The sequence below is a fragment of the Macrotis lagotis genome, chromosome 1 (genome assembly GCF_037893015.1).
Source record: "Macrotis lagotis isolate mMagLag1 chromosome 1, bilby.v1.9.chrom.fasta, whole genome shotgun sequence".
Classification (NCBI taxonomy): Eukaryota; Metazoa; Chordata; class Mammalia; order Peramelemorphia; family Peramelidae; genus Macrotis; species Macrotis lagotis.
Genome location: NC_133658.1, coordinates 820213963 through 820238082, shown reverse-complemented (window position 1 = coordinate 820238082; position 24120 = coordinate 820213963). Strand labels below are relative to the sequence as shown.

The window sequence follows — 24120 nt, the reverse complement described above, 5'->3', positions numbered from 1 at the left end:
CATCTATTACAATTTACTTAATTATTTCCTTCCAATTTGTGGATATATATATATATACACTTTGTTTTCTGTTTTTACAAAACGTGCTTCTATAAATCTTGAAGTTTACAGAGCTTTTTTTCTTTGTCATTGATCTCCTGGGACAATATACTTAGTAGTAGAATCTCTGGGATTCTATGGATAATTTGTTCACTTTATTTCCTAATTCCAATTGCTTTCTAGAATGGTAACATCTATTTGCAGCTCCAACATCCTATTAGTGTTTTCTGAAGCAATTCATAGAATAATTGTATCTGTGTTGTGGGTACCCAGAGACCATCTATTCCAGCCAGTTCTTTAATCTTCTACTAATTTAAATGAAAATCTTTTTTGTTACAACTCCTACAAATATTCATCTACAGTGTTTTAAAAACCACTCACCTATGGCAAAGAACCCACTGCTTTCTAAGACTGCCCATTCTGTTTTTGGGACAGTACTCACTGTGGCTATTTTTTTTTCTTACATTAAACTAAAAATTATCCATTTTGTTTCCTACCAAGGATTCTTGGTTTTGCCATCTGGTGCTAAATAGAACAATGACACAGGATTGCTTTTCAAATACTTTTTCAAATACGGTTTTTGTGTACTTAAGAATTTTTTTTCTTTTCTGAGATACATATTCCCAATTCTTTCACATTATCCTCATGACATCATCTTTAATTGATTCATCTTGATATTTCTAGAGTATATATGTGGTTCCTATTATTGTAGTGTTTAAAAGTGTGGTCTGATCATTGCAGAATATAGTAGAGCTATCATCTTCTCCTTCGATCTTATGCCTCTTTATATTTGACCTCAGACTCTGCTAACTTTTTAAATAATTGTGAAGTCTAATTGATATATTAATGTAAATGCACATGGCACAATAGTCAGAAGCTGAATATACTACATAGTCTTTTATTTTTTCATTCACTTATGGAGAGTTTATTAAGGTTTTTTTCATAGGGAGCTAGCATGTAAAGAGAAATATATGTTATTTTTAAACCTTATGCCCTAGAGTTCTGCATGATAATTTTTAGCTAATTTATTTAAACTTTTTCAAGGCATAACTAAATTATCTACAATCTATGAACAAAAATTTCTCATAAAAAGCATAGAGATAATTCTCCACTAGGGGATGCCAGATCAAAAAAGATAATCCTTGATCTGTTTCCTGAAGATACAAAAATCTCCATTCCACCCCCCCAAAAGCAAATGATTTCTAAGTGAGAAGGGGAAATGATGCTTTTGTGTATGTAGTGCAATCAACATTTTATCTCTATTTAGGATGATGATTAAACTTTTATCTCTAGAGCTGCTTAATTCAATGAAAATGTTAATTCTTTTATTCACCAGTTATACAAATGATTGCCTTCCTAAAAAAAGTCTTCCTTTTCACCTCTGTACTTTTCCTGAGCAGTAACAATATTTCTTATGATGATAGTAAACATTGTGTAAAAAAGATGATGTTCTGCCAGTAGTAATTTAGAGTGCCCTTAAGTCTTACCATTTTTATTTCAAGAAAAACATCTGACTTCCACAAGCAGTTCAAATTTCTTAAAATATGTCACTCTATGCTGACTTCATAAAAAATATGCAGACATAATATTTCTTTTTCTATTCATGTTTGAAGGATGCCCCTTTCATTGAAAACACATGTTAAATAGACCAAGATACTCACAGCTGTATACTAAAAACATGTTTGGTTTAAAATTAGTCATGGAAGTGTTGTATCAGTCCTAAAGGGTGATCAACCTTGCAAAGTTCTCACAGTGCAAGCTGGTGGATGGAAAAGTACAAAGAATCAGGGATTTAAAGTCAAGAAGATCTGAGTGTAAATTTTGTCTCAGACACTTACTAGCTGAATAACCCATGGCAAATCACTTGACCTTTATGTGCTTAAGTTTCCATAGAAGTAAAAGAGGAATAAGGCTTATTCACACAGTTGTTATAAAGATCAAATGAAGTAATCTATGTAAAATAATTTACAAAATTTAAATGCTATATAGATATTAGTTATCATTAGTTGTATTAATCAGCTTGACTTTTCATTTGCCCTGAGATAAGAACATCAATGGTAATCTAGAAAACTGGGATCCAAGAAATAGCTAGTTCATTCAGTATACCTGAATTAGCAGTTTTTCATTTTATAAGTGCTTAATAAATGTTTCTGATATGAAATCTTGACTCATGAAAATTTTCATTATACTTAACAAAGGGACACTAACACATATTATAACAACAACACATTTTTATACTGTTAAAATTTAAAATGAATGAGAACTTCATAAACTTTGAGTGGAAAAGTACAAATTATATATCAATTATTGTTCTATTCTTAGTTTCTGGTTACCACTGACATCTTTATCTAAAGTTTTTCACACTGTTTACTACAACCACACTGGAAGAATGCCCTTTCAAAAATTCCTTGAGAATACTGCAATATGTTTTGCCCAACTAACTTTGAAGTAGACAAGAATCAAATACTATGCAACTCTTGGGGGTGGAAGGGTCTCTCACACACAAGGGGTTACTTGCATTATTTCCTTTTATTTTCACAATAACCCCAAATGGTGGATACTATTATCATATCCATTTAACAGCAATGATAATATTAATAATAACAATAATAGTTAACAATATGTAACATTTAAAGTTTTTAGAATGTTTTACAAATTTTCTAATTTTATCCTCACAACATGCTGTGAAGAAAATGCTATTTATTATCTTCATGACAAATTTTAATTAACTGAGGCAAGCAAAAGTTAAATGACTTGCCCTGTATCATGAAGATATCTAATAAGTTCTTGAGGCTATATTTGAACTCATGACTTTTGAATTTCAGATCGACCATTCTAGTACCACTTAGTTATCTCATTTTACAGGTAGCAGAAGTGAAGATCAGAAAAGTTGAAGGCTTACTGTGTCACAGAACTAATGTCAGAGGTTATATTTAAGTCCAAGTCTGTCTGACCCCTTAATCCAACCTACTTTGTCATGTCTCCTTTGTTATGCTGCTTTACTCTTAAGAGTGTCAAAGGTATTAAGAAAGTCAAATTCAGGATCATCAAAAGAAAAAACAACATTTAGCAATCACAATCCCAGGCTTGAAATGGAAGAGAAAAAAAAGAAAGGCATATATAGTTTATATCTCTCCATTCTAATTTTTTCCTCTTTTCTCCATTCTTCTTTGCTTTTCTGTATTTAACAATCATCAAAAACCAAATATTTCTATATGTTAAGGAACAAAGATATTATATATGAAATCATGTAAACTCATTTTTTGTTTAAAAAAAACTCCCATTTCATTTCCAGTTGAGAGGGAAATAAAATTGGAATAGGAAGGAAATTAAAGGAAAAACTATGCTGGGGATGTGGTGGAATGGTTTTCACTTACTCATGAATAGAAAAAAAACAATTCAAATAAAGATATCCCTTGTTTCCCACCATTCTACATAGATATGAGCAAAAGTTCTTTTACAAAGCATCTTTGGAATACATTTCAATTATTTGAGATTCTTTGAATATAAAAATTTATATATATATATATATATATATATATACATACACAAATATGAAAACTTTGCTTGTGGTTACTAGATAAACAAATCTTAACTCAGTAAATCCTTTTAAAGCTGTTGATAAAAGCATTTTGCCTAGTTGTTTAGATGTTATACTTGCTGAAATGGTTGTGCTAAATATTAATTAATTTTGGTTATTCTACTTAATAGTCTTTTATAAATGACATTTTTCAGTTTTTAGATGAGGTTGGTGGAGCATATTTTCTTATGAGGACCTAGAATACAAATTCTTTGGAACTTCTTGCTACCTAGTTAGTGTCTATAGATCCCATTTGTCTTTTTCTCTCTCCATCCTCCACATTCCTAAAAATATAGTCTAAAGAACAGGTCTCTAATCATATCCCTCATTATTCAAGAATCTTCATTCCAAAGATTAACTTTTGGATAAAATGCTAAGTCCTCAGCTCAGTGTTTAAATTCCTTTACAATATAGCCGAAGCCTACCTCTTCAGCTTTATTTCATATTACTCTCCTTCAAAACCTCAGTGCCTCAACCAAAGTAGTATACTGATGTTTGCAGTATTTGGCATTCCATTTCCCCTTCATTTCTTTTCACAAGCTGGGCTGCATTCCTAGAATTTCTTCCTTCTTTGACTCTTTCTTTAAACTCCATAGTTCCCTTTAAGAAAATGTCAACTCATGTGCTACCTCCTATAATTATCTTGATCCCTCTAGTTATTAGTGATCTCTTCCTTTTCAAAAAATTCTTACACATGTGTCCCCTAAAGCATGTTAATTTTTTAAAGCAAAGATTTTTTAAAAATTGTCTTTGAAGTCCCAGAGCCTAGCACATTGACTTACAACTCCAAAACAAACAACTATTACTATACTAGGGGGGTGGGCATAAGATGGAGGTGAGTTCCAAGGGAACATAGCTCTAGGGATGGAGCAGTAAGAACAATAAACGAGATCATATGGTTATATGAAACATACAGATTACAAATGGAAAGTTGAACACTTTTAAATGGAAGGGGACAGTCAACTTTTGTAGTCTCAGCTCTCCATTTGTTATAGTGAATTGACTCTATGAAGATATTTATAGGAATTTTGGCCTTTCTAATCATGATTGCATATGGTAAGTGGAAATGGTGCCCAGAAATATTGTTTCAGATATACAACAAAGAACTATATTTTTATTTAAAAATGAACTATACTGGCCCAGATTAGTGGGTATAATATTTGTGGCCCTAGAACACAGTGAACCTAAGTAGCCTATATAGGAACTGAAGTCATCATTTTGGCTCAAATTTTTCCTAATCAAATAAGCCAAACTAAGCTAAGAAGATGCATCCATAATACCATGGTGCCTCATTTCTAGCTGCTTTTGGCCTTATGGTGATGATCACACATTTTCTTATGTTTGCTGTTGACTTTGGGACATTGTGACTAGTTTTAGGTCATTATAGTTCCTTTGTTATCATTAGTAAAGTTTAGAATTACAATACTTCCATTTTCAATTAATATCAGTGAAAGGATTATGTTTAGTTTCTCTGCACAATTTAAAATTATACAGAGAATTTTTTTCAAATAATTCAACTGAATCTTTTTTGCACTTTTCCTTCTTATCTTTCTTCTCTCTATCTCTTCCCCATACCTAGTCAACAATTTGTTATCAATTCATGGTGGATGTTGTTGTGTGACATATATTTTAATTACATTAAACACATTAAAAATTTAGTGATACAACTATTTTTCATTTGAATTAAACTTAATTTCTTTGAACTGATTATAGGGTGTTTTGAGTACTCTTTCTTTTTCCTAAGGGGATCTGAACTGTTTTTTGGCTTGCTTCTAGAAAGGAACTTCCTATGATAAACACTCAATTATCTGCCAATGAAGAATAAAAGTGTCACATATAATAGAAAACAGAAGGTGATCTGATCAGAGCAAAGAACACTAAACTTGGAACATGAGTTGGAATTCTGGAATCCTGGCTTTTCCACTCACTATCTATATGGTTATGGCAGGCAAAAATGCTGATGATGATAATTCATATTTATGGTCTGAACCCTTGCTTAGAAAAGTATTATAATGTAGATTTTATTATCTATATTATATAAGTGAGGTCCTGAGTTCTTGGGAGATTAAATGTGACTTTCCCTTTACACCCAAACTATTAACTTGATACTCAAACAAAAACACAAAATTATTACTTGTTAGAAATGAGGGTCTAACACATCTCCTGACTTGAAGTCCAGGTTCTATCTATTTTATAAATCCTTAGTCTGTTTCTTTTCATCTTTGAGGTCTTAGATGACGTTCTGCCTCTAAAATCACTTAACAATTTCAAGTTTTTTCTGAGTTTCCTCAGAATAATAATACATCTGTATATCTCACATTGAAGTCATGAGGAAAATGAGAGCCAGTTTCTAGTTTCAAGTCCCAGATCTACCACTAATTCCTTTTGTGATATTATAAATCATGTAACTTCTGTGTTCTCTGCTTCTTTAACCCTAAAATGAGGTGGGGGGACTGATAGATAATCTCTGAAGTCCTGTCCAATTTTAAATTTATATCACTTTGAAACTATGAGATATTACTATCATTCATATATATACATATATGTATATACATATACATATATGTATATAGTCTTTTATATATAGACACATGTATTGTTGTTATTTCAGTCAAGTCCAATTCTTTGTGGCACCATTTAGGGCTTTCTTGGCAAAAATACTGGAGTGGTTTGTCATTTCCTTCTTCAGTTCATTTTACAGATGAAGAAAATGTGGCAAAAAAGGATAAAGTGACTTGTCCAGAGTCACACAATTAGGTTTGAGACAGTTTTGAATTCATGTCTTTCTGATTCAAGTCCAAGTGCCATATCTAATAGTTCTCTCTCTCTCTCTCTCTCTCTCTCTCTCTCTCTCTCTCTCTCCCCCCTCTCTCTCATATATATATATATATATTACATATATTACATGTATCTGTATATGTGCACCCATACATATATACATATGGACATATAAAATTTATACATATGAAGTCTTGTGTATATACACACACAAGCTAATCTTTGACAGGTTTCCAATTCACCAAGTTATCTGGGCTTATGGTTCTATTCAGAGTGCTGTAGAAATTACAAAGAAATTGAGGTCATGACAACTTTCTTTATCATCATTCAGTATTTATTACCTTCCTTCTGAGTTCAGAACTCTGAGTAAAGCACTAGAAATACAAAGACTTATGTAGGAAAAGTTCTTGGCCAGGATCAGATTACATAGGTCTAATAGAAAAAGAACTCAGAAAGATGTTACAAAGCAGCCTAGTAAATACTGAAAGTCAATCCAGATTCCAGCTAATAATCCTTAGACTTTCCATGTGGAAAGCATGTCTGATTATGTATGCTAAGCTTTAAAAGAGGATATGTTCACGAAGCTCCAGGGAACTTAATGGACTTTTACATCCATTGGATGGAAGCAGAATGCTTAGATATGTGAGATAATAAAGGCTATTATTATCCCCAAGATATACCTCTTCTTCATTCAGAGAACCTATCATATGACTAAGTAGATGTGTGTATATGTGCATGTATGTGTATGTGTGTGTATCATGTCATCATCTATTGGTTATGTTTCATATTTTAATTCTGGAGGCATTTATGACATATCATAGATAATGAATTTAGAATCAAAAGACCAGAGGTCAAAATTCTGACTGTTACTTCTCATCAGCTTAACTTTTTCAAGTATCATTTTTTTACCTATATAAAATGGGGTAATTATTTTTGCAATATCAACCTTGAAAGAGTGTATAGTGATCAATATGATAATCTATATAAAGTGCTTAATACATTTAACTGAACAAAGATTTAGCATTTACTGCACTCAACTAGCATATTAACCACGAGGAATAATAATAATGTACAACTCAGGTACTAGGCATTAGGGTTTCAAAAATGAAATGACACAGATTGTCCATACATGAGATCTAAGAATGCATTCAGGAGTAGAGTGGAGAAGAAGTGTACACAAATTACTCTGATTCATGGAAGGTTCTAATCAGTGTAAAGGAGAAATTTAGTTAGTGAGTCAAAGTTTCTTTTCCATCCTATATGTTGCCATCATCCAAGAGGACTTGATCATTTATATGGACAAACCTTCCATCATTCTACCAATGCAATCCTTTAACCTCCTCAGGAGGTCCAATTTCTGTCAAACATTAACACAGTCACTACCTCATAGGTATCAAAACACTTCCAAGACCATATTCTCAAATTCTACTATCTCTCCAGAACGTGTTATTATAACTCTTCCTTACTTTCAGTTATATTAAACTTTTTGTCTACTCTCCTCACATCTAGTCAAATTACTTACCTCTATTATTTTATTGCATTTGCCTTACCATGGTTTCAGCTATTTCTCTGCTCATTCTTGATCCCCAAATTTTGTTAACTTACCTTATATCTTAGCATATATCTTAGTTATCCCTACCTCTACATAATAATGTCATTCCTGACCTTTTTGTTGTGTAAAACTTGGATATAAAATCCTTATTCAAAGGCTCATTATCCAATTTTATTATTTCTATATTGCTTTGAGTTTTTAAGGGAAAGTGTCAAGACTTTTTAGTCAATCAATAAAAATCAACGAACATATTGGGAAGGTTTTAGGGGAAAGAATCAGTTTTATTTCAACATGTTGAGTTTGAAATACATGCACATCTAGTTGGAGATATTCCAGAGACATTTGTTGAGACATTTTGGGGGCTCAAGAGGGATACTGGAGATTGACATATTTTTACATGCAAAAATGATAGTTGAATCAATATTAACTGATGAGAAAGTGTGTAAAGAGTGAAGGGAAGAGGGCCCAGGCTAACGTAATGTAGTATAACCATACTGAGGGGAGGAGGACATTGGTGACAATCTAATAAAGAAGTCTGAGAACCAAGAGATCAATGCTTTGGGAGAAAAAATTCAGAAATCAGAAATGAGGGAAGATATACAGGAAGAGGAAGTGATTGACAGGTTCACATTCTGCAGAGAGATGAAGAAGGTTGAGAAATGTGTAGAAGCAATCAGATTTTTCAGTTAAGCAATTATTTTATTAGTTTAGTTTATTTTGTTTTTTCCAAGGCAATGGAGTTGAGTGACTTGACCATGATCACCCAACTAGATAATTATTAACTGTCTGAGGTCAGATTTGAACTCAGGTCATCCTAACTCTAAGTCTGGTTCTCTATCCAGTGCACCATATAGCTGCCCCCCAGCTAAGTGATTATTAATAGTTATGGAGACACTATTTTCAGTTAAGTAATGAAGCTAGAAGTCAGATTAAAAGAGGTTCAGAAGTTAACAAAAGATGAGAAAATTGAAGTAAGGATTGTAGATAGATTATTTTAGGTTGTAGATTATACAAAACTAAGATTGAATGAATATAAAATTTACCAATAGAAGAATAGGACAAAGATGGAACAATAGATTGAAAGGATGGTAGGATCAAGTATTTTTTAAAATAAACTAGGGATATTTGAACATATATTTAATATTTTTTTCTAATTGCAGGCAAAACAATTTTTAAAATTCTTTTAAAAAATTTTTGAGTTCCAAATTCATTCCAAACATATTTTAAAGCAATAAGCAAGGATTCAGTGAAAAAAGAAAGCATATAAATTAGATAGCAAGAAGGGATGATCACCAAAGGTGAAGATGAACTATTTTTTTCCTTTTAAGACTGAAACACAGGAGAAAGGGGGATGATGCAGAAGTGCCTTGAAGTTTAGAATTGGAGAAATATGGAAGCTTATGTTTGATGTCATTTTTTACAGTGAAGAGTCAAGATCTTATGCTAAAAGGGAAGGAAGGAGTGACTAGCACAAAGGGTTTGAAAAGAAAGAAGTTTTTCAACAGAGTTAGAAGTGAGATAAAGAATTCATGGAATTCTTGTTCATCCTGTAAAACCCAGTTTGAATGCCACTCCTCCATGGAGCAATTCCCTTTCCCTTTGGATTTCACAAAACACTTTGCTTTTTATCTCTCTAATATCAATATTATAATAAGATTGAGGATTATTATTTCTTTTGTTTCTTTATTATTCCCTTGCTAAATTGCAACCTTCACAAAGACAGATATCATATCTACAATTTGTCATTCCCATAGGACCAGTACAATGCTCATAACAAATTAGATTCTTAATAAATGTGTGTTGAATTAATTGTCCAGGTCAGATATGACTGAAACTTAGACTAAGGTATTAGGTCTTGAGCATGAGAGTAGAAAGAACAGAATAGTTATAAAAGATTTTGTAGTTGATTAACTTTAGGGGTATGGGTAGAGGAGGAAAATAAAAGATGAACCAGATTCCCTGGATTGCTGGGAGAATGATAGCACAATCAACAGAAATAAGGCAGTGAGGAGAGAGAGAGTAGATTTTGGAGAGAGATGATGAGTTCAATATGAGGAATACTGAGTTTTAGGTTCTGAAAGAGATGTCCATGTGAGAATATTGAGCAGATAGAGATCTAGGACTGGAGATCTGGTAAGAGGAATATGAAAAAAATTGAAAATCATTTGCACAGATTTGTTAATTGAAGAAGTTATGGGGGTGGAAAGAAAACATGGAACAAGATCAAAGGAAGAATTGTAAAGGGTGAGCAGAACAGAAAATGGGGGGGTCAAAAAGAGAAGAAAAACCATAGGAATTTTGTGTCATGGAAACCAAGAAAATAAAGAGCATTTGGAACAGAACTCTTAAACTTGTGTGCATAGATAGATTTTAATGGGGTCTGAAAAAATGTAAGAGAATTTCCATCTTTATTTTCAATTACCCTTGGTTTCCTAAAAAGTAACCAAATGGTATAGTGGATTGAGCACCAGTCCTGAAAGACAGGAAGAAAAAAGTTCAAATCCAGTCTCAGACATTTGCTGTGTGACCCTGTGCAAATCGTTTAACTTATTTCCTATAATTTTCTCAACTGTGAAATGAGGACCATATAGCATATGGAGAAATAGAATACATTTGGGGGTAGTGATGAGATACGAATGATAGGTGGCTATAATTTTGTTGTTGATTATATTGTGACTCTTGCCTTATTTGTTCAGCTAGGATTGTGTCTAAGCAGAGCTTCAGCATCAGTTCTCAACTTCAACTGCAGTCTAATTCTTTTACCGATGTGCCGGACATTGTTGGCCTTCCTGAGAGGCTCCCAGAAGGTAGGGCTGGAGCTGCTGTGGAATGAAAATTCCAACTGGAAAATCAAAATGAGACAGTGCCAATTCTCAAAGACTGTATCATCTTTCTATCTGTCTCATACACTTATAAGGCCTTTCTGATGTCTAAGTATCTTTAATTTTTCTATAACATTTAAAACTATTGCCCACCTTACTCTTGATGCATCTTCATGGCAGTTTTCTTGATCCTACTCTTTACCTTTCTACCTATTTGGTCCCCTTTTGGTTCATCTTCCTATAACTGCCCCCCCCCATGAAGCTGTTGGTAAGACTCTGTCCACTGTTTTTGTTTTCTTCTCTCCTTATAGTCGCTTCCTTGGGAATCTCATCTGTCCTTTGCTATTGCTCTATGAATATGATCCTCAAAACAATGTCTCAAACCTTCATCTTTCCTGGGTTTCTACTTATAGATTCCAGCTTCCTACTAGCTGTTTTCATCTGGATGTTTAAAACTGAATTCTCTATCTCTTCTTTCTCAAACTTCTACAAACTTGTTTGCAAGTTTTCTCATGTACTTGATTCTATTGAGAAAACCATTATTCTCTCAGTCACCAAGGCTTAAAATTTCAAAATTTTATTTAACCCTTCTTTTTCTCTCACTCCCTTCTCCAACACCCAATTATTTGTCAAATATTTTTGATTTTATCTCCTAAATCATACATCTTTTCTTTCTCCTGCTTTGCATGGCCAACAACTTAAGTAATGTTACAATAGTTTCTTAATTGATCTACTTTGCAACTGTTACTTTCCTATTCAATCACATTTTCATTTCTTCAAGAATCCATGATTTCATCTCTGTGGATATTCCTATAAACAGAGGCAGATTACAACTCTTCCCCACCAAACCTTTAATGTGTGTGTGTGTGTGTGTGTGTGTGTGTGTGTCTGTGTGTGTGTGTGTATGATGCTTCACACACAGCTGCTAAACCAGTTCCCCTGCTTTACAAGTCACCATGCCATTCATCTGCTGAAAAACGATTACCTATTATATATAAGGTCAAATACAACTCTTTAACTATCCCTCAAGAACAACATTAATTTGACTACAGTCTTCTTTTACAACCTTATCTCTAACACTCTTACTATTTGCATACTCTGTTCTAGCTGTATTGTACAGATAGCTGTTTCTCTACCTCAGTCCATTCTCTTCATTCTTTAGGCCTATCAGATAAAATTCTTTTCTTCTCAGTTCTGGTGTTATACTTTTCATGAAGTCTTTCTTAATTCTTCTCCCCATAACTCAAACTTCCAGATTTTCCTTTATAATTGATCAATCTTTAAATTTTCTTAGATATGTTTACTTCAACTTCTTTAATATTTCATTTTATGTTGCATAATATTTATTTGGGTATACACTGTAATCCCCTAATTATAGTGTAAGCCCCATGAAAGCAGCCACTGCAATGTTTTCCTTCTTGTATCCAAAGCACTAAACACTCAACTTACCTGTGTTAGGGTCTTTAATAAGTATTTAATAAGTTGATTCATTCAGTCTATTCAAACATCTAAAATAAGATAACTTGATCATGAGTTGGGGCACAGTTACTTGTCAATCTGCATTGAGAGAGGGAATTCCCTTACCAGAGGTCCCTAAACCAATGAAATCTCAGGTCCAGTTTATAAGTAAATAAAATAGATGAATTAAATATCTTCTCCTGTTACTGAAGCACTATTGAATTTCTAAATTTTAATCTTAAAAAAATCATTGTTGGTTTGGGATTGCTTTGACTGTTTCCCTATTATCCAATACCTCAAATAAGTAGGAAACTACAGGAAAAGAAACCATCCAGTTTGTTGCAGCTTTTTAAACTTACTTTATTTTTAATTCAGTCAGTCAAAAAATTATCCTGAGAATTTTCATACTTTGTACTCAGGATCCTCATTCTAGTCTAATTCATTTTGACTCCCAGGTTTCAAAGGAAGAAGGTAAAAAAGGTGATAGATAGTACTACTTGTCTGACTATTGTACATTCTGTAAGAAAACTATTTTTAAATATGAGCCAAATGACTTTTCCTTATATGTTCTGATAATTTATACAGTTTAGTCTGTTACTATATTTTAGCAAAAGAATTTGCTATTTTTTTGTTACATTTTAGGTTGCAAGCAGAAGAACACGAAGACTTTTAGATAAAAGTAGAACTTTCCATATAACCTGCGGTATTACCATCTGCATCTTTTCAGGTAAGATTTTATAAGATGGAAGACTTGTACAGCAAAAAGATTGTGTTAGAGTTACAATTTGCTATAGATAATAACTTTCCTATTGGAGAGTTTAAATGTTACCTGTGAATAATGACTTTCTTGTCAAAAAGATTAGACTTCTATGTATGCTTGGAAAGACTTACTGATAATTGCTTTTATTAACACTTGTCATACTATAAAAAACCCAGCATTCCTCTTAGAACAATACATGTCTGTGTTGTTGAAAGGCAGTAGTTTTATTTCAGACTGTTAGAAGAAATAACATTTAAAAAAAACCTTAAAAATTGAGGATACTAAGAATCAAAAGAAGTTTGAAAATGAAAATATAACATAGAAACTCCTAAACAACAGGAACTTTGTAAATCTAGAATAATTTGATGTTTGGTTATGTTCATAGCAATGATATATTAGAGTGTCTATCTACCACAGGCTCTCCAACATTGACATCTTTACTATCCAATATGGATAGAGTTCTGGAATTGGAATCAGGAAGATCTGAATTCAAAGTGTCTCTAGTACTGATTAGCATTGTCAATATGGGGAAGTCATTTAACCCCTCTCAGCCTTAATTTACTGATCTGCATAATGAGGGAATGAAGATGGATAGCCTTTTACATCCTTTCAGGCTCCAAATATATGAACATCTTTGTCAATGTGCTGATATGAGAGTATATATTAGAATATAAGCTCCTTGAGATCAGACTGTTTAACTTTTTTTGTTTTATCCCTAGTACTTTGTGGTCATCATGTAACTTTTGTTGTTTAGTTATATTCAGTTATATTTATTCTTTGGAATTTTGTTGGCAAAGATACTGAAGTGGTTTGCCATTTCCTTCTTCTTTGGAATTTTACAGATGAGTCAAACACAGAGTCACATAATTAGCGAGTGTCTGAGACTATATTTGAATTCAGGTCTTCCTGCCTCCAAGTCTGGTGCACTATCTACCTAATGACTTAATAAATGCTCATTGATTGATTGATTGGATGGATGGTCTGACATTTTTTTTCTTTCTTACAGTCTCTGCTCTGGGACATATACAATCAATCAATCAGTCACTGTAATATACTATATAAATATATATATATATATATATATATATATATGAGTTGTGGGTGTGTAGAATGAGAGGATGGTTTTGGGGTACAGTGGCAACTAGATGCTGCAATGAATAGAGTGTTTCTCTTGTGGTTAATATGATATGAGTTCAAATTCAGTTTCAGAAACTCGTTAATTATGTGACCATATATAAGTCATGTCGTCTTGTTTCTTCATATGTAAAAATGGGGATAATATATTCCTCACAGAGTTGTAGGGATAAATGAGATATTTTTAAACATTTCATAGTGCTACAGATATTAGCTATTATTGTTGTTATTTTCCAGTCTGCCTTGACATTTATAAATAAATATAATAAGTATTCTCTAATATGATTTCTTCAATAGGGATCCTTTCCTATTTCAAATTCATTTCTAATTAAAAAGTTGCCTTTTATCATCATATTTCTAAATAACAGTAATATACCTTTTCCAGTACAACTGTCAAAGCAGGATTCAATTTATATAATTGACCCTTTGTAATAGAACTTAAATTATATACAAAAGACTCAATAAATCAGGTCTTGTTGGATTTTCAAGGAGTCCATGTTGCTGCCCATCTGGTAAATGCTCTACACTTCTCTGTGAATTACAATGAAGATTTTCCTGAAATAAATGCAGCAAGATATCGAGATGAGGTAGGTGGTCTATGACTTCATATTTTCCTTTTGGCTCTTTGTTCATTCAATGAGGTTTGATGGTTTCTCAGGAAATCAGTATTTTCTTGCTCTTTTAAAGCATCTTAAAATGTACTTGTTTGTTTTTTGGAATTCTTTTTGATTTATGAGTTGTGCAATATTACCATTTTAGATCTCTTGTAGCAGATAATGGTAACCAGAGAACTATCTGTTTTGTAAACATGTCAGTACTCAGTTATTGGGTACTCAGGACTCACTCCTAATTCCTATCATTCAGCAGGCAGTGTCAGTGTCTGCACTACAGCTGCCAAATTTCACCAGGTCTCTTGAATTACACTTTCTCTCTGAAAGCATCAAGATAATACCAGTGTATAGGGTATCTTCATCAATTGTCTTCCTGTCTTGCTTTGTTAATGTGGAGCCCTACTTTCTGTGAAGCTTGAATAGCTCAGCTGCCTGAAGAAAGGACCATTAAATGATATACTTCTGGGATATACTACTACTTCTTTCCCCCTTAGATCTCTAACCCAGGTAGGTCAGTACACACACACACACACACACACACACACACATATATATAATTTTATGTAATAAATATATATCATGTAAATATATATATATATAATAAAGAAGCCTCCTTTATGTGATGTTTGAATAGCTCAGCTGCCTGAAGAAGGGAACATTAAATGAGTTATATGTATAGATGTATATACATATGTATATTATATATATATATATCTCATTTAATGGTCCTTTCTTCAAGCAGCTGAGTTATTTGTGTGTGTGTGTATATTTATACACACACACACACACACACACACACACACACACACACACACACACAAACTTCTGGAATTCATTACTATTTCTTTCCCCCTTATATCCCTAACCTAGGTAGTTCAGTATTTTAATTGGGTCTTCTGGTTTCCTACTCTACAGCTTTCTATCACCTCCAATCTTAACTTGTCCTATATAATATTTGATCAGAACTCTATTGATGACAGGTGATAATTATGTATTATTGTTCTTTGGGTTTTGTGTCTTCTTTCTTTTTTATACTATAAATATTGTAAGGTCAGCTTTGTACTTCACCAAATCCTAGCACACGGCTCTGCCTATAATATGTGATGATTAAGAGAAAGAATGCTAATGAACTATTCATATAAATTATTTTCTTTCTAAAGTCTTAAGCTTTAGGTAATAATGCTTTAACCCTTAAGGAATAATCCTAAAATGAAGTGGTTTTGTTCTTGCTTAAAGTCATTGTTCAAAATGTAGTTTATGTGTGTGTGTGTGTGTGTGTGTGTGTGTGTAATTTACTATAATTAAAAAGGTCTAGTTTAGAGAATATCTGACACCAAGCTAGTCTTTGACCTTGGCATGTTGGTAAGAAAAATGAAATGGATGCTGTATTTTCTTAATACTTAATGGAACAAAAAGGATTAAACAGTTGTCAATATCAGTAAAAGTGAAGTCTAAAAGCTATTGAAAAGTCATCTACTTGGAGAGAGTGAAGAAGAGAAGAAAATGGAGAGAAAAAGAGATATAACAATCAGATACAGAAATAAAGAAAGGGAGACAGAATCAGACAGACACTTCACTTTCATGTGAGAGGATCAAAGTAAAACATAAAGAAAGATTATAAAATTAATAGTATGAATAAATATGAATTAATATTAACTATTAAAATAATAATCAATATAAGGAATTAGTAGTAGGGATAGCAATATATTTTAGCTGTTTAATACCCTTCAGATCACAAAGAGCTTTCACATAGCTCTACTTGATTCTCATAAAAACACAGGCCTGCCTGTACTGAAACTAGCAGGTCAGATATAGTCATTTCCATTTTATAAATGAAAAAATTGAGTCAGAACTTAAATAGTATGACCATGATTGTGTTACTAAATGGTAGAGGCAGACTGGTATTCAGATTTCTAGTTTAAAGCATTTTCATGAACATAGATATCTGATTTTATGAAGATGCTTCTTTGAGATCATGATTGAATTGCATATCCTTTGATATTGAAGTCTAGAAGTCCTTCCAATTCTACGTATGAAATGTTTTAGAAACAAATGAATTATTTTAATATTCCTTTGAAGAAGAATCTTCTGCCCAAAATATGCTTGTGTCCTCCGAGTTCTTTGCAGAAGTTGCCTGTTTATCGTTTTTCTTTACTTTTTCTTATTCATTCATTCATTTTTTTTTTTTGTTCTGTTTTGTTCAGGATCCCAGGAAACTTCTCTTCACTACTGGTAAGTTGCTCTCAACTGTTTTCTCTGAAGAAAGAAGTAAATCCTCACTATAATATTTTAGGGAAGAATTCTGTTAATCGAGAGCAGCACCTGATTAACTTAACGAAGTTTGAAAGCTTCTTGTGAGCACTTAAAGGTTTAAATAACTTGCCCAGGATCACATAGATATTACATGTCAGGGGCAGCCCTTGAACTCAGTTTTTCAGCCTTCAATGTTACATCACTAGTAAAGTAGTTCTAATTTATATTTTTTTAAATATTACTTACTGTAATTCAGTAAGTATCTCATGATTAAGGAAATTTCATCTTTAAAAGAAGTTCCTGGCCTCTCTGAGACCAGCTATTTTATAGTTAATAATTTAACATATAGTAAACTATCTCTGCAAGTTTTTTGAACCATAAGCAAATATCCTTTTTTATTTATATTTGTTGATTATTAAATGAAAGGTCATTTTTTTTCTTTTAGGGATTTTAATTAATAGAAAAATATGAGGAGACCCTAGTGTATTGGAATATGCATTATTACTTATCTTGTAATATTTAGAGTGAACTAAACACATGACAATTTGATTACCTATAGTAAGTATACTCATAAATTCAAAAAAAAGACTATAGAATTTGATTCCCTTCTACAAAGTTCTACTTTGGTACACCATCGTGAGATGAAGTTGTCTCTAGTTTCTTGAAGACTATGCCAGTGTAGTGTAAGGTCTTATAGGTTCTACCAAATTGGAATGTCTTCAAGAGCAGAGCCCAATGACATTATCTGCTATCTGTGGACCCATTTAACTAATGTCAATGAAGCTTATCACTAGTAGATTATCCATTAGTGGATGAATTATTTTGCTGTGGCAACCCACAAAAATAAGAATATTTTACCAAAAAATGACCCTCACTTTTGATGGAAAGATGGAAAAACAGGGAGGTGGAAATTTAGAATGAGACAATTTTTAGGTCATCTTAGCTCCAAGCACTTTAAATGTATGATTTCTGACTATTGACTTAATTAATATTTTTGAAAGAACTAAGCCTGATTCTCACATTCTACTATCACATAGTACAGGTTAGTGCTTCCTCTCATTGATGATGTTCTGTGGTACCTTGCTCATGGGGAGGAATTGGAACCCTTTAAGGTTAAGAAGCCCCCACAACATCATAGTCCTGTTTCCTACAAATCAGGCCTTGGGAGAATGATGCTGGTAATGGCAAGTGAGAAGGATTCCTTGCACAGCATTCTCTTCACTATAATAAACATAATTGTGCAACCTTCAACCATTTGGTTGCTTTGTGTGATTCACTTCAATACTGAAGGACTACTAGTGGTAAGAAGACAGAATGAAGCTGTAGATAAATAGAAGATGATTCATAGTTGGAGTTGGCTGTGGTGATTTTGTACCCCAAAGCAATAAAAATAATTTCAAAGGGTCATAAGTTATACTGTCTGAAATTCTTATGATCAGCCTGAACAAAGAAAAATAGCTTAGAGAAGCTTTATGTTAACATTTTTACATTTATTATTCCCTATGTCTTTATAGTCACACACAATTGACTAAAAGGACACAGGACCTGAAGAAGGGTAGATAGTAGAAGAAGCACACAAAAAACCCAAAGGTGTAGGTAAGAATGGTAACTGTCCTGAAAAAAAAGGTGGTTCTTTATAAGGTCTATGAGGGAAATTGTCTTACTAATTCCATTGCTTTATAAAAATCTTTCCACTAATTATTGGAGCTCTAATTGTTTTAAATGAGCTCAAGATAAATGTTCAGGTTGTCATCTGAGATGAAAAAGTTATGCACATTGAAGAAGTGATGTGTGGAAAGCAACTGACTAAGAAGCAGCACTGGCCCAGGTCTTGAGGAATTTTCCAGGGACTGTGACTCAGTTTAATATCTTGTGACTTGATCTGGGTTGTAGTGACTATTTGGTTCTGCCTTGTTACACATGCCAGTACTTCAGATCAGAGAGTAGAGGAGTTGGGGCAGGAGGGTTAGGGTAAGGAGTTTTCCTTTGTGTCGTGAAAACAAATCCCTTCTATTGATACCAATTCAAACTTGAAGCTTTTCTGTTTTTTCAATTATCATTGTCAAAGACAAGCTGACGCCATCCTTTCTCTGCCTTGACCGAATAAAGAACTTTTTTCAACAATCATCTAATTATACCAAATGAAATATAAAACAGAGCTACATGTATTTAGTAAGTGTGTGTGCAACTTTGTAAAAGGATGCAGAATCTCCTATCATCAAATTTATTTTTGGCCAACTTGGCTTTTAGAATGATTCATTTTAATGCTTTTCCATGTAGTCATCCATTTTGGATATTTTAATGAAAAGCATAGGGATGGAATATTCTGACTTGCTTCTTCCCAAAGGCAACAGGGATGAGTTGTAGGCCACTTCTGCACTTCTTGATTCATTGTAATAGCATCTTTGGGCACAGTGGGTAGTGCATTGGTCTTGGAGCCAGGAAGATGAGAATTCAAATCTAGCCTTGGACACACTAGCTGTGTGTCCCTGGGCAAGTCACTTAACCCTGATTGCCTCGCATCCAGGACCATCTCCTATCATCCTGATTCATATCTGATCACTGGACCCAGATGACTCTGGAGGAGAAAGTGAGGTTGGTGACTTAGCATAGCACCTCTTCACTCAATTCATGTGTTTGTCACAATATCACCTCCCTGATGTTATGATCTTCTTCGAGAGTGAATGACAAACATCATCAATGGCATCTTTAATTCACATTCTTCTCTAGATATATAAATATGTGAAAGAGATTTAATATCTAAGGAGAAATTGTCTTTTTGTTTTTTAAATTAAATTTGATTTATATTTTTGTTTTTACATCTTGTTTATTTCTATGCATTTCCCTATTCTCCTTCCCATACCTAGGAAGATAAAGAAAGGAAGGAAGAAAAGAAAAGAAAAAAAAGAAAGTAAAGAAGTCAAACTAACTACTACATTAGTGGAGTCTGACATTATATGTTATGTTTCATATTCATAGACAATGTTTATAATGGAGAATACCCTTATTACTGTGTCTAAGTCTGTGAACATAGTGCCTATAGCATTAGGTTTACAACTTTTTTTAATGTCCTAAAACAGGATGTCTTGCATATAAGCTTAAATTCTTGTTACATATTAGTTCCTAAATATTTTTGTCAGGGTTTACAAAAACATATGACAATACACTATAAAATGAGAATAGTCTATCTTCTCAGGCAGTCATTTTTCAGGCAATAAGAAATTGTATACCAGTCTCCATGTCCCTTTCCCCAGAGGCATTTCAGCCATTTGGGATCAATAAGAAGTCAGTTAAATTTTTTTTTATAACTAGAGGGCTGGGTTTTATTACTTATTGATATGCTAGCATAGATTAATATAATCAGGCAGCCTTTATCCTCAAAAAAAATAGATACCCTTCTGCAATCATAGAGATTTGGAAGGTAGAATGAAGAAGTTCTGCTTTTTTGTACAATGCAGTAATATTCTATTCATTTATTTACCATGGATTGTTAAGCTCATCTTCAATTGATGGAATTTTACTTTGTTCCTAATTGTTTACTACCACAAAAGTTGCTATTCTGGATATTTTGATCCACATTCTAAATTTCTTTCTGCTTTTTGTCTTTTTTTTAAGAATCTCTAGATCAAAGGCATAGGTATTTTAATGACTGAGTTTTTTAAAAAAAATGTTTAATGTACAACAGAGGGAGCATGATAGAGTTGATATAGACTAGTTGAGTGAGAATGGGCAAGTCATTTACACTCTCAATGCTCTTGGCCAGTGATAGCAATTTCAAGTGAAAACAGGTTTCTGCTTTCTACTGACTTGGAAAACCACAAATTTGCATTGCCTACATTATTTTATGATTATATTTATTCTGTTAAGCACTTCAAGTCACAGGTTAATCTGAGGGGGAAGAATTTTACCAGCAAACACCTCTTTAAGACTGTAAGATCCATAAAGGGTGCCAACCTTCTTAGCTAATGGATATATCTACAATCAGACTTTCCCATATGAAAAAAATTGCAAGTCCAGTCCTTGTTTCTAGACTTAGTATGCCGGCCGTTTTGGTTTTGCACACCATTTCACACACTAGGTTGCCATTAATCTGGTCTCATCAGTTGTTTCTCTAGTTGATTTTGAAAAGCAATGTCAGTTTGTACATTTCGTTTTTATATTGTGCAGGTTTTGGTACACATGCAATAATTTTTCTCTTCAGGCAGTCAGAAGGCATAATTTCAGCATGTTTTCCATTTCAAAACAAAAATGGGCCTGCCAATGGCCTTAGCAACAGCTGGCATTGTAATCTATGTTTGAAAATATCTATTTTCCCATCCAGTTTTTTTAATGGTGCTGTTTTGAAAAGCACTGGGCTTTGTATTTCAGGTACTAGAGCCAAAAAGCATTAGGAAAAAAAAAATTGAGGTCTTTTTGATAAGCAGCTAGCTCAGAGGAAAAATTTTAAAGCTGGGAAAAGCAAAACCAAACCAACTAGGTCATTAGTTGCTAAAGTTGTTCTCTGACATTCTCTGGTCTCAGGCTGTGATATGCCTTTTGGGAGAAGGTAACAACAATTCATGTGTATTCACTAGGCCATGTGAACCAGTATGAAAATATAAGCACTCATGGTAGGGAGGGAGGAAATAGAATTTTCATGAATGTCTACTAAACTGTGATAATTAATAAAATGGCCAGTTAAAAGGGAAAAGTACACAAAGCTACTTGGCTTTTGATTTGTATTTCCAACAGAGAACAAAGTACTTTGGATTTCTAAGTAAAGCTCTTTATGCTTTTTCTCAGAATGTTTTAAATGCATGCATATATATATATATGTATATATATATATTTATTTATCTATCTATTTCTGTATTTATTTTAGTTCCTGGATTGACAGGGGTCTGCATGGTATTGGTGTTGTTCCTCATGATTACAGCTTCTACATATGCCATTCGGTAAGAATCAGTTTCATTATTTTCTTTTTTTTTGAATTTAGGTATTTTTACCCCCTTTAGATTTTCTGTTAGTTATAACTCACTGAAACTGTCTTTCACCAAAATGAATGAATTGATGAATGATAAAAATGTTTTTGCAAAAATATTAGTAAACACTATGTTCAAAACATTGTATTGAACTCTTGAGATACAAACAGAAAACCAAATAGTCTCTGCTCTCAAGGAGCTCACATTCCATATTAGATTGAGCCAAGTACAATATTTGTGTAAATTATGTGATAAATTTTAAGCTGAATTACATGTTTTTGTTTTTATCTTGGTTTAAAAGTCTTCTTTAAAAATTATTTTCATTTTTCCTGACATGGTAAGCATAATTTATTAAATTTTTTGGGGGGGAGGGGACATTTAATAGAGGCTCAATTGAACCTTAGTGTTTTCATTCAAAATGTTGATTTCATTTTCAGAACCTTTTGAGACCTCATTTTTCATACTAGAAAAATGAAATTATTAAATCAATTGATTCTAAAGACCCACCAAAGCTCTAAAATTTATTTTCCTGTATCTATTTCTATCGTTATCATTATCATGAGATTGGGTAACTAGGTATTGATCCTAGGAGTAGAACATATGTGCTTTTTAAAAAAAAATTTTAAAAATGGCAAACCTCAATCCTTAATATGGGCTTACTTTGTTATATTATTAATTAACTTATTTGTCCTTTAGTTATAACACTGGAAAATAAATTTAATTGAAGGCTTGTGCTTGAGGGGGAAAAACAGGCTTTCAATAGACTATGAGTTTAATAAAGAAAGTATTATCATTATCATCATTCTGGATTTAAGAAAATTGAGGCCCAGACATCTGAGATGACTTGTGCTTGATTGCCCAACTAATAAATGGCAGAAGGGGGAAAAGATATGATTGCTTAGTATGAGGCCAGTACTTTACCACAATGCTACACAAAAGCATTGGCTGCCTTAAGGAGGATATAGCCTTTATCTAAGAATTACTTGACTAGACTTCTTGTTTTAAGAGATTTAGAGAATTTGAAACATATTTATCAATAGCTACCTTAATGATGTTTTTCTAATTCAGTCATTTTTTTCTCAATACGTTTTTGAATTTATATTTAATTTTATTTTGAAATACCTGTTGTTTTTCTGAACAATAAAAGCTATATTTTCTTTTATGTTAATTTCTTTTAAAATTTTTATTTGTTTTAAACAAATAAAGAGAATACAAGGAATTTTAATGTACACAGTAGAGCATACGAAAAAATTTAATAAAAATAATAAATTTCCATTTCAAGAAAACCTTATACTATAAATATTACACATTTTCAAAGCTGCCCAGCTTTTCCGTTTTTTTCCGTTTTCTTTTGTTCTCTGCTGTGAATTTTCTGTTTAATTTTTCTTCTCTCCCCCATCCACTCTAGAGAATGCTTCAATTAAATATGAATATCTATATCTATCAATGATGGTGATGATGATGATATTTGTCTTTTATTCTCAAAGAAGACTATGACATAAAGGGGATGATGCCATGGCATGCACATGAATTGGATTTGAGTGAGGGGAAGCTGGGCTAAATCACCAGCATCACTTTCTCCTCTGGAGTCATCTGGGTCCAGTGGCCATAAATGAATCAATCTGAGTGGAGATGACCCTGGATGTGAGCCAATTAGAGTTACGTGATTTGTCTAAGGTCACATAGCTAGTAAACATCAAGTGTCTAATGTAAGATTTGAGCTTAGTTCCTACTGACTCCAAGGCTATCACTCTATTCACTGTATCATTTAATTGTCCATATCTATAAATACCTACAAATATATACATACAAACATATATGTATGATCCTATTTGTACAGCTCTATTTGACAGTTCTTTCTCTGGAGATAGATAGCATCTTCCTTCATAGATCCCTGTCTTTCCATGTTTTCTAAATCATCATTTTGTTTAAACAGCAGGGTTCCATCCCGATCTTATATCACAGCTTGTTTAGCCATAATCCAATTGAAGACATCCTTCATTTTAGCAATCTGTTAGGTATAAAATGTTTTCTTAAGGTTGTTTTAATTTGCATTTCTGTAATCAATAATTATTTAGAACATTTTTGAATCATTAAAAATAATTTTGATTTCATCAAAAATTTACCTATTCATGTTCATTGACTATTTCTTACCTAGTGTTGTTGATCATT

At 32.8% G+C, this 24120-nt stretch overlaps 1 protein-coding gene across 5 annotated transcripts in view; it reads left to right on the top strand.

Annotated features, from left to right (window-relative positions):
- The window catches only part of NOX4 (NADPH oxidase 4), a 255234-nt gene that overhangs the window by 39882 nt on the left and 191232 nt on the right, over positions 1–24120 (top strand). For 3 of the 5 annotated variants that reach the window (XR_012474419.1, XM_074217078.1, XM_074217077.1), the window contains 5 exons: positions 10646–10756; positions 12872–12956; positions 14613–14710; positions 16939–16966; positions 21849–21921. Coding sequence is in view for 4 of the 5 variants with exons in the window: in XM_074217078.1 (XP_074073179.1) it covers positions 10646–10756; positions 12872–12956; positions 14613–14710; positions 16939–16966; positions 21849–21921 (395 nt within the window). In the remaining variant the exon portion in view is untranslated. The remainder of the gene's footprint in view (positions 1–10645; positions 10757–12871; positions 12957–14612; positions 14711–16938; positions 16967–21848; positions 21922–24120) is intronic. The other 2 variants (XM_074217080.1, XM_074217079.1) reach the window with 2 other exon arrangements.